Genomic DNA, 11,971 nt, shown 5'->3' with positions numbered 1-11,971 from the left:
TAAGTGAATTTATTGCCAATCCCCCAGTGGAGAACCAGTACACCAGGTTCTGCCAATTTCTACTGGACATGCTGGTATTGACTAGACATGAGTGTGGCATGCAGCTTTTAAATATGGAGGGCCTGGGTGACAGGAATCCATCTGACCTAATGAATGAGATGCTCATTGCTTACTTTTTGAAACTCTATATCTGTCCAGACTCCCGAGTCGTGTGGCCATACCATCAGAAACAGATTTCCACCATCCCCATGATGTAGTGCGGGAGGCTGACAGGCTCTACCATACTCCAACACAATAGTCTGCTCACATACAGCCCGTTTTCGCAGCAGATCCATCTCCCGTATCCGATGAACCTCCTGTATCCGCATTTCAGCAAAGAAGGAGGAACGTGCTGATGGGCAACGAGAATGGTGTTTTTACCATCGCCGTAAGGGAAAAAATGCCCATAAATGTGTCCTATCATGTACCTATTACAGAAAAAAGGCGGGAAATGAAAAAGCCAGCTGTCAGTGGTGGCCTCGGCAGCTGGCGCAAGTACCAGCCTATTGTATCTTCAAGATGACACTGGATAGCACAAGTTTCTTGTAAACACAGGTGCTGAGGTCAGTTTGCTTCTGCCAACCTATTTTGAAAAAAACACATAACCATTAATACCATACATAACCATCAAGCAGCAAATGGGACTACCATTCCCAGCTTTGGCACACGACGGGTCACGATTAGGATAGGAGGGATGACATTCCATTGGAATTGCATATTGCCTTCCGTTGCACAGCCCATTTTGGGTGCAGATTTTCTAAGATCCCATGACTTGCTAGTAGATGTGAAGCGAAGGAAATTGGTTCATGCCACAACTTTTCAAACATACCCGTTGGTATGCAGCAAAGGGAGACTTTCCCAACTCGGGATGCATACCCTGCACAAAGATGCCTATGCTGCCCTTCTGTAATGGAAGATTCTAACCTATTTTTTAACCTGTTTTTTCTTAATTTCCAGCTCTGGGTTCTGCAAGGCTGAGAACCTAATTGTTTTTAGACTCAGCAGACATAAGCATAATTCCACCGAGGGGCCAGAGATGCAGTTATCTGACGAAAGGACATCTGTGTACTGAGAACATTTAATCTTTCTGCTTGTTTTGGTCACAGACTGTCAGAGGCCTAGCCTTGATGTAGAATAAACCATTGTATTAAAAATGATAAGCTGAAAATTATGTTATTCGTTAATTAACCTAGCATGCTAGCTTGCTTGCTTATCTTTCTTGCTGCGCTGGGAATAGGTGCTTGGGTAAGCAGTTTTTGGGTAATATAAGGCATGGTCCCGCTGCTGAAGTTTGAGACTCTCCGAGAGGTGGCAACATCTCTCAGCAAGAAGAAGAAGAACTTCTGGAGTCCAGCCAACGTCCCGGTCAGGGGAGGTGGAGAAGCTGCTACTGGCGCTCTGACAACCTACTACAAGTGTGCAGTCGTTGCCTCGCTTCGGCAATTGGGACCAGTCCAAGCATTGATAAGTATAGTTGGGAAGGGCTTGCATATTGTAGTGTGAAATCAGCTTTTGAATTTGTAATAAACATTTGTATAATCTGAACTGCTCTCGGTGTGTGTGTCTATTTTCTTTCGGTAGTTCAAACACTGTGACCAATCTAAAACGAACAAAGTGAGAGGTACAAGTTTACCCAAGACACCTTCTCACTGAATTTCCCGGTATTCTCTCTCCTAATTTCAATATCTCCAAAATGGTGTGTCCCATTACATAGCCACTTCAGGCCCTCCGATTTATGCCAGGGCTCGTTATCTTCCACCTGATAAACTGGCAAGGGCAGAGTTTACTGCAATGGAGGAATTGGGTATCATTCCACGCTCCAACAGTCCTTGAGCATCACCATTACGCATTGTATCCAAGAAAACAGGTGGATAGAGACCCTACGGCAGGGGTGTCAAACTCAAATTCACGGAGGGCCAAAATTAAAAACTTGGACTAAGTTGAGGGCCGAACTAAATATTTATTGAAAATTTTCAACAACATCTGCATGTTTTCTCTTCTTTCAACATATGTAATGTTAAACTTTTTCTTATTAAAATAAATGTTTAATAATAGTTTTGGATAAACTCTTTCCAGAAGCATTAACAAATGAGAAATAAAATATTCAATAAATAATATTTCTCTATAGAGGATTTGTCAAAAGTTGCTAGTGTGCTGTCGAATAGTAAAATCTGAGGGCTATTGAGAATGTGGGAGAATAACATGATCCCTGAAACAATCAAATGGGTGACTGATTGTGGGCATGAACTCTAGCAGGGTTATTTGCCATGCCCTTTTTCCATTGGTACAGATATCCTTTGATTTACACACTTTTCAAGTTTTATGCCTAATGAGCTTGTATCCAGGTGCAGGACCATTTTTAACCAGGAATATATTTATCACTGTGACATGAAACTATTGGAAGATTGTTTTATCCTGAGATTAAAGTTCATAATACTTACTCAGGCCTGTGTGCGGGAGGGCGGGGTTTGCGGGCGATCGGGTTGGACAACGACAGTGCGGGGGCATCGGCTCTCGCTGCAGGGCGGCATCTCGGCAGATCAGCGGCCCCATCACTGTGAGTCGCAGGTCGGCCTGCGGCAGGGAGGGGGAATGGGCAACGGTCCTGGCGAGGTCAGGCCCCCCCTGAGTTTCTGCCGGACTCCCCTTGACCTGCTGAGTTTATCCCGGACCCCCCTTGACCTGCTGAGTTTCTCCCGGACCCCCCCTTGACCTGCTGAGTTTCTCTCGGACCCCCCTTGACCTGCTGAGTTTCTCCCGGACCTCCTCCCCTTGACCTGCTGAGTTTCTCCTGGACCCCTCCCCCTTGACCTGCTGAGTTTCTCCTGGACCCCTCCCCCTTGACCTGCTGAGTTTCTCTCGGACCCCCCCTTTGACCTGCTGAGTTTCTCCCGGATCCCCCTTTGACCTGCTGAGTTTCTCCCGGACCCCCTTTGACCTGCTGAGTTTCTCCCTTCTGGTGTTTTTACGAGAACCACAGACTTTCGCTCATACATTGATGAGGGGGATCAAGGGCCAAATATTGTCAGGTACCTCTCTGCTGGATAAAGGATACGGTTTAACCCGCTGAGTTTCTCCAGTGTTGAGTTTTCACGAGGTAGAGTCAAAGGGCCGAAGGGCCTGTTTCTGATCTGTAATGTTCTACGGACCCTGCTCTTCTTTCCGTGCCGGTGTCCCAGGACCTTTCCAGGGCAGTCTCCGCGCTCAGGACCGCGCTGGGATCCTGGTCAGCGGTGGAGGAGCAGGTGGGTGTGGCTAATTCCGATCCAGCCCACGCCACTCCCGAGATTGGCGGGGGGTTCCACCCTACTTGCCCGACCAGCCTCGCTCTCCACGTGTACTCCGGGCACCCGCCGCTGGTCCGGTGGGAAGGCGCAGGGAGGCCGGCACCCCATTACCCGGCGGGGAGCCCCAATCTTCCCTCCGGCGTCCCGACTCCATCTGCAGCTCCAACTAACGCTGTGCCACTGGGGTTCCGGGCGCTGGGAAGCGGCCTTGGTGTCCCCTGACACCGGCCAGGCTGCGCTGCGGTGGGGGGGTGGGCGGGGGGACACGACAGCGAGTTTATAAAACCACCCACCACTACTTTTCAAGGACCAGGATTTTTCTCTCTCTCTCTCACCCTGGGACACAGCGGTTACTGTGCATGCGCTATACTGGCGCGGCGGCCAGCGGGCCACCTCTAATACATTTTTGATATCATCTTGCGGGCCAAATATAATTATATCGCGTGCCAAATTTGGCCCGCAGGCCAGAGTTTGACATGTGTGCCCTACGGCGATTACCGTAGGCTCAATGATATAACTGCACCCGACAGATACGTGATCCCTCATATACAGGATTTTGCTGCCCACCTGCAAAATTGCCATGCTTTCCTCAAAGATGATCTTGTCAAGGGATACCATCAGATCCTGAAAGGATGACATTCCTAAAACGGCGATTATTATTCCTTTTGGGCTTTTTGTATTTCTTAGGACGCCATTTGCGTTGAAAAACGCCGCTCAAATCTTCCAGTGACATATGGATGCTTTGACCAGGGATTTAGAGTTCGCTTACAGCTACTTGGATGACATCCTCATAGCCAGTCAGACTGAACACCACCTGCATTTATGCCACCTGTTCCAATGGCTGGAGGAATTCGGTCTTACATCAAACGTCAACTTGACTTCCTGGGACACAAGATCAGAGCCAATGGTGTCTTTCTCTTATCCAGCAAGGTAAACCCAGCCAGTGCTTTTTCCAAACCTACCACAGTTAAGGGACTGCAAAAATTCTTGGGCATGATAAACTTCTATCACCGGTTCATTCCAGCAGTTGCTGACATTCTTCGACCATTGTTTCAAATCCTCACCACCAAGCACAGGGACGTTACCTGGACATCAGAGGTGGAGGTTGCATTTATAACTGCCAAACACGCTTTGGCCAATGCAACAATGCTCACCCATCCTAACCCTGATGCTACCTTGACACTTAGCACTGATGCCTGGAGTACGGCCGTGGGTGTAGTTTTTGAGGTGTGTCAATGGCCATTGCCAACCCCTCACTTTCTTTAGCCAACATCTAAGGCCATCGAAAATGAAATATAGTGCATTTGATCAGGAACTGTTGGCATTGTATCTAGCCATATGGCACTTCCGATATGTTTCGGAGGGTCAGCATTTCAATGTGTTTACACATCGCAAGCCACTCATTTTTGCCTTCAGCAAAATAATGGATCCATGGTCGGCAGGATAGCAGCGTCACTTATACATTTCAGAATTCACGACGGACGTGCACCATGTTTCGAGTAAAGACAATCTTGTCGCGGATATGCTGTCCAAACCGACTTGTATATCATATTGAGGGTGGCACTGATATTTCTGAATTAGCCAGTGCACAGGCCTTGGACCCTGATATTCTGGCATACAGTACGGCTATTACTAACCTGGACATAACTGGATGGCCCAACCCTACTTTGTGCCATGTCCTTGGGCTACCCTAGACCATTGATTCCGGCATCTTGGAGGCGACGCCTTTTTGATCAGATACATAGCTTGTCTCATCCGTCAAGCAAATACATATGGCATGGACTGAAAAAAGATGTTGCGCAATGGGCATGCACATGTACCTCCTGCCAGACTGCCAAAATTCAGTGGCACACTAAGGCACCTCTTCAGCCTTTCCCAGTGATACGCAGACGGTTTGAACATGTGCATGTGGACCTGGTCGGACCATTGCCAGTATTTCAAAATGAGATACATTCTAACAGTTGTAGACCATTTCACGCACTGGCCAAAGGCCATCCAGTAACACTGAGACATGCACCAAAGCATTCATTATCAATTGGATCGCTAGATTTGGTGTCCCGACACACATAACTTCAGACTGTGGAGCATAATTCACCTCCGCGTTATGGACTGCCTTTGCATGCTTTTGTGGCACACACCTGCACAACACAGCGTACCACCCACAGTCCGACGGCCTTGTGGAACGTTGCCTCTGGCAACTAAAGTCTGCACTTAAGGCACAACTCAGGTCGATTGGGTCGATGAGTTGCCAATGGTTCTACTGGGAGTGCATCGTCCGCAAAGATGGTTTATGGAATGGTCCTTACAGTTCCAGGGGACATGCATTTCGCAACCAACTCTAACCTGGATGTCCTTCAGCAGCATCAACATGGTGTCGCGATCAGCAAACCTGTTCCTACCAACTGGCATGGAACCCCTAAACAGCATGTGCCCCACCACTCCTGAACGCTAATTTTGTTTTTGTACGCAGAAAGGACCCAGGAGCACCATTACAACAACCAAATGAGGGCCCTTTCCGAGTGATTAAGGAGGACGGTGTTGTGTATACTTTGGACATTGGGAAGCATTCGCAGCTGTTTAGTGTGGACAGACTCAAGCCTGCCCATGTGGATCCCACTTCACCCATTCAGTGCCCCCAGTCCAGACATCGAGGATGTCCACCTAAAGTACATGCAGCTAGTGTTTTAATTTCTGGCAACAGTTCTGGGGGCCGGGGGTGTGATGTAGCGGCTGTGTAGCGGGCCAAGTGGATGCACAGCGAACTGTTGCCTGTGCGGTTCCACGGCTCCTCCCCTTCCCCCTTTGCCCTCCAACCTATTTCTTTTCACAGCTCTCCATCTACCCTCACCATTTCCCCACCATCAGCCATCCACCCCACCCTCAGCCTTTCCCCCTCCCTTTCCACAGCTCCATCATGCCCCTTTCCGCAGCCTCCCCTCCCTTTCCATGGATCCCCCACACTCACTCTTTCTCCTTCACCCTTTCCACGACTCAACACCCTTTCCCTCACCCCCCCTCCCTCACCCCCACCCTCACCCCCACCCTCACCCCCACCCTCACCCCCACCCTCACCCCCACCCTCACCCCCACCCTCACCCCCACCCTCACCCCCACCCTCACCTCACCCCACCCTCACCTCACCCCACCCACACCTCACCCCACCCACACCTCACCCCACCCTCACCTCACCCCAACCCACCCTCACCTCACCCCACCCTTCCCCCACCCTCACCCCTTACCCACCCTCCTTTCCATAGTTCCATCCCACACTCCTTTCCATAGTTCCATCCCACACCTTTTCACAGCTCCCCCACCTCACCATTTCCCCTTCCCACCCTTTCTACAGCTCCACCCCCGCCTTTCCGTGGCTCCACCCCCGCCTTTCCGTGGCTCCACCCCCGCCTTTCCGTGGCTCCACCCCCGCCTTTCCGTGGCTCCACCCCCGCCTTTCCGTGGCTCCACCCCCGCCTTTCCGTGGCTCCACCCCCGCCTTTCCGTGGCTCCACCCCCGCCTTTCCGTGGCTCCACCCCCGCCTTTCCGTGGCTCCACCCCCTTTTCCGAGGCTCCTCCCGCCGCCGCTGCCAAATGCGGGTGCGCATTCTCTCCGGAGAAGATCGCGCGTGATTGGATGTGGTCCCGTGCTGCTGGGCGCCCGCGGATCGCGGAGCTGACGGTGATGAGACAGCGGAGTGACAGATTCGGGTTGGCAGCTGTTTTAGTGCTTGCTGCATTTCGATGCATCGCCTGTGGACCCTTGCATGCACAGTGCAAGGTTGAATGGTAGGTGAATGTCAGCAATTGCAAGCGTGGGTAGGATTGTAACTGTTGTAGATGTGCATCTCGGTCAACTTTAAAGCTTTACCTGTGCAATTGGAAACAAAAGTTCGCATTGCAAAGTGTCCGTTTTGTAAGTCACTTTGATCTAGAGCCTATTTGAATTTTGCGCTTATCAGTCTATAGTAACTAGTCCTAATCTGATATTATTAGAAGCGGTTGAAGCTGTTAGAGAACACAAATGGCAGATTGCATACAGATGTTGGAGGAACTCAGCTGACTAAGCAGCATCCTTCAGTAACTCATTGTTTGCCCCAGAGATCACCATCGCTGATTTTTCCCCCCTTCGGTACCAAAAACAATGCATGAGAAATACGTAAAAAAAACACTGCGGGAGAGACTCAGCAGGTCCAACAGTGTCCTTTCTGTAGCAAAAGCAGAGCTACATAACTGACGTTTTGGGCTTCATCTAAGTATGAGAAAATGCCGGTGAGCGTCAGAATAAAGGAGGGGGTAGTGGGTGGCAGTTTAGGAGATGATGGGTGGAGAAGGGAGGGATCAGGATGGGACGGTAAACAAGGCCATGGACAGACATGTGAGCATGGGAGTGTGATCCAGATTTGAGAGGTCGCTCTGGTTGCAGATGGAGAGGAGGTGCTGAGCGAAGCGATCTCCCAGTCTCTCCGATGTAGAGAATACCAATGCCTTTCCACTCCCCTCCCTCACTTCTCCAACTATCATCTTCTGCCCTGCCACCCCTTCTCTCTCTTTTATTCTGATGCTCCTCTGCATTTTCTCATACTTTGATGAAGAGCTGAAGCCTGAAACGTCAGTTATGTATCTCTGCCTTTGCTCCATAAAGGACACTGTTCGACCTTGCTGAGTTTCTCCAGCATTGTGTTTTTAATTCAACCACGGTGTCCACAGAATTCTGTGTTTTACCCATGAGAAATACAGGGTCTCACCCCAAAATGTTGACTTACCATTCTTACCTATGGATGTTGCCTAACCCAGAGACCCTCTACAATTGGCTCACAATTCATGAAAAGTTTGTGTGTTCCAATGATTTATGGAGGATGAATTCAAGCTTTGTGTACCAGATGCATTCAACTTGAAGGGGTTAGTAAAAATAATCTTAAGGAGAATGGCCACACCTATTGAATTGTTAATTCAGACACAAAGTGAGGTAGTTCAAATTGAAACCAGAGTGCCAAATTTAAAAACAGAAAAGAATGAAGACATCAGAGTGTCATATTTGTTCTTTAAGTTATATGTAATTTTTTCCCCCATAGTTTCCAGAGTCCATTGTGCTATGAGTAGGGGAGGGGGTCGGACTTCAAAGTGACCGTGATAAATTTTTTTGCTTCTGCCAGTGCTATTTTTATAAATGAGATTTGATATTTGGTCAATTTGTCACTTATTTCTATGAAATTACCTAATAGATATAGCTCTGGGTTGCCTATGAAGGCCACTCCTGGTATCCTGGTTAATTTTTTTCTTCAATTTCTTGCCAAAATGACCTCACTTTCATACACGTGCCATGTAGAAAAGTTCCTGTCTCACTCCCACATCTGAAACACATCTCTGAAATTTCAGCTTTTGATCTGTGTAACTTTTGTGGAGTAAGATATAATTGGTGTTTAAAAAAAATTCTACTGAACCAGTCTGTATCTTGCATTTATAATTGATGTCATGCTGACCTTACACCAATCTAACCAGCTTCTTTCTGAAATCACCACACCCAAATCGGACTCCCATCTTTCCCATGACTTCTGCAAACCTAATTTTTCACTTTCACTCTGGAGTGCATAGTGCATTTTTGTTATAAATTTTGGTGTATTCCCCATCAAGTCCGCTCATTCGGTTTCACTAATTTCAGGTGGGATCAACGTTGGTACCCATCTTTCTCTTAAGAAAGATCTAAGTTGAAGAAAACAGAAGAAGGTCCCATTGGCCACTCAGTGTTTGTGTTTTAATTGTTCAAAGGACCATATAATAATTACAGCACAGAAACTGGCTATCTCGGCCCTTCTAGTCTGCACCGAATCAAGTACTCTCCTCTAGTCCCACCTACCTGTACCTTGCCCATAACCCTCCATTCCCTTCATATCCACCTTAAATGACAAAATGGACCCTGCTGCCACTACTTCTCCTGGAAGCTCATTCCATACGTCCATCACTCTCTGAGTAAAGATGATCCCCCTCATTATTACTTTTGCCCCTTAACTCATGGTGTCTTGTTTCAATCTCTGCTACCCTCAAGGGAAAAAGCCTATCCACATCAACTCTATCTATCCCCCTCATAATCTTAAATACCTCTATCAAATCCCCCAGCGCCTCAACCTTCTGCGCTCCAAGGAATAAAGACCTTGTGTGCTCAATCTTTCTATGTAATCTAGATTCTGAAACCCAGGTAACATTTTTGTAAATCTTCTCTGCACTCTATCTTATTGATATCCTTCCGATAATTCGGTGACAGAACTGCACATAGTATTCCAAATTTGGCCTCGCCAATGCCTTGAACAGTCTCAACATCACTTCCCAACACCTGTATTCTATGCTTTGAATTATAAAGGCCAGCATACTAAAAGCCTTCTTCACCACCCTATCCACATGAGATTCTACCTTCAGGGAACGATGAACCATTATTCCTAGATCTTTCTGCTCCACTGCTTTCTTCAATGCTCTCCCATTTACTACATATGTCCTGTTTTGATTATTCCTTCCAAAATGAAGTACTTCACACTTCTCAGCATTAAACTCCATCTGCCATCTTCCAGCCCACTCTTCTAAGCAGTCCAAATCCTTTTGTAATCTTTGAAAACCTTCTTCATTATCCACAATTCCACTTATTTTAGTATCATCTGCAGATTTACTAATCCAATTTACCATCCCATCATCCAGTTCATTAATGTAAATGACAAACAGCAAGGGACCCGATACAGATCTCTGAGGCACACTGCTTGTTACTGGCCTCCAGCCTGACAAACAGTTATCCACTATGACTCTTTGGTATCTCCCTTCCACCCACTGTTGAATCCATTTGACTATCTCAAAGTTAATGCCTAGCACCTGAACCTCCCTAGCTGACCTTCCATGCGGGAACCTATCAAAGGCCTTACTAAAGACCATATAGACAATATTCACTGCTTTCCCCTCATCAACGTTCCTAGTCACCTTTCAAAAAATTCAAGAAGATTGGTCAAACATGACCTTCCACCCTTCCACGCACAAACCCATGTTGAGAGTTCCTGATCTGACCCTGGCTCTCGAATATATATATTTATGTGTGTATATAAATAAATAAAAAAAGAAGAAAATAAATAAATAGATAGATAGATAGATAGATATATATATATATATATATATAAAATTGTATATGTATTATATATATTTTACACAGATGTAAAACTTACAGGCCTATAATTGCTACGCTTGCTCCACGAACCTTTTTTAAACAAAGGAGCCACATGTGCAATACGCCAATCCTCCGGCACTATAGCCATCTCTAATGACATTTGAAAAATCACTGTTGGAGCTGCCGCTATTTCCTCACTAACTTCTCTCAAGGTCCTGGGAAAAATCCCATCAGGACCTGGAGACTTATCCACCTTTATATGCTTCAAAAACTCCAGTATTTCCTCTTTCTTTACCACTACAGTTTCCATAATTACCCTCTTTGCTTCATTCATCCTGCACAATTCAATATCCTTCTCCTTAGTAAATACCGAAAAAAAAGAACTTGTTCAAAATCTCCCCTATCTCATTTGGCTCCACACACAGTTGTCTGTTCTCATTCTGAGAAAAATTTTATCCCTCGCTCTCCTTTTGCTATTAACATATTTATAGAAACCTTTTGGATTTACTTTCACCTTATTTGCTCTAGCCACCTCGTACCTCCTTATAGCTTTTCTAAATTTTTTCTTAAGATTCTTTTTACATTCAATGTATTCTCCATTAAAAGGAGCATTAATAATTTTTTGAATTATTAATTCAAAAGTTGTCTATAAATCTCAGGTGGAAATCCATCTTCTCCCATTGATTTATTAGCCTGTAGGGTGCCCAGGGCCTTTTCAATTTCTTCCCTTGTGAAGGGAGTATCTAATTCTATCTTTTCTCTCTCTTCCAGCCTTGGAAGTTCGACATTCAGCAAAAATTCTTCCATTTTGTTTTTATCTAGTAATTCTACTTTGTATAATTTCATGTAATATTGTCTAAAAGTGTTGTTAATTTCTTTTTGCTTATATACTAGAGTGTCTGTTTCTGTTTTTATCATTCTTGATGACTCCTCTGTTTTAACCTGCCAATCTAAAATTTTGTGCGCCTGTTCACCCAACTCACAGTAATGTTGTTTAGTTTTTAATAGTTTTTTTTCTGCCCACAAAAAAAAGCCCATGGGTTCTTCTTCAGAAGAAACCCTTCCTTTAAAGGTTAAAATCGCTCCTCTCCTGGTGTCATCTCCCCCCACCCACCGCCTCCGCCAAGTCGGAGTTCCCAACTTGCTGGTTTCCTTAGTCTTTTCAGAGCTCTCCATATAAACCAATCTTTTTTATTTATTTAACATGAAAACAAGACAGCTCAGTACTATTAGTATAAATAAAAAGATACATCTTTAAGTTAGTCCCGTTTTAAAATGATCTTTTCAGTCCTTTCAGCTGGTGACTTTAATCTTTTCATAGCTTTCTTAAAAATTCTTCCACTTCTTTATTCTTGAAAATTTGTCGATTACCTTCTGAGACATCCACCCTCAGCGTTGCTGGATAAATCATTGAATGTTTAAAGTTTTTTGAATTGCAGTTGTCTATTTACCTCGTCAAATTCCTTTCTTTGTTTGACCAAGGCAGGGTTGAAGTCCTGGAAAATCATTATT

The 11,971-nt window shown here is 45.9% G+C and overlaps 1 protein-coding gene across 1 annotated transcript in view; it reads left to right on the top strand.

The window, feature by feature from the left end:
* Nucleotides 1-6,892: 6,892 nt before the first annotated feature.
* Nucleotides 6,893-11,971, top strand: part of LOC138753516 (uncharacterized) — a 29,048-nt gene continuing 23,969 nt past the window's right edge. Inside the window, exon 1 of the mRNA XM_069916632.1 lies at nucleotides 6,893-7,107. Within this exon, the coding sequence (XP_069772733.1) occupies nucleotides 6,956-7,107 (152 nt within the window). The 5' untranslated portion in view covers nucleotides 6,893-6,955. The remainder of the gene's footprint in view (nucleotides 7,108-11,971) is intronic.

The sequence above is a fragment of the Narcine bancroftii genome, chromosome 1 (genome assembly GCF_036971445.1).
Source record: "Narcine bancroftii isolate sNarBan1 chromosome 1, sNarBan1.hap1, whole genome shotgun sequence".
In the NCBI taxonomy this organism is placed as follows: domain Eukaryota; kingdom Metazoa; phylum Chordata; class Chondrichthyes; order Torpediniformes; family Narcinidae; genus Narcine; species Narcine bancroftii.
Note: the sequence above shows the minus strand (reverse complement) of the source record. Positions and strands in the feature narration are given on the sequence as shown.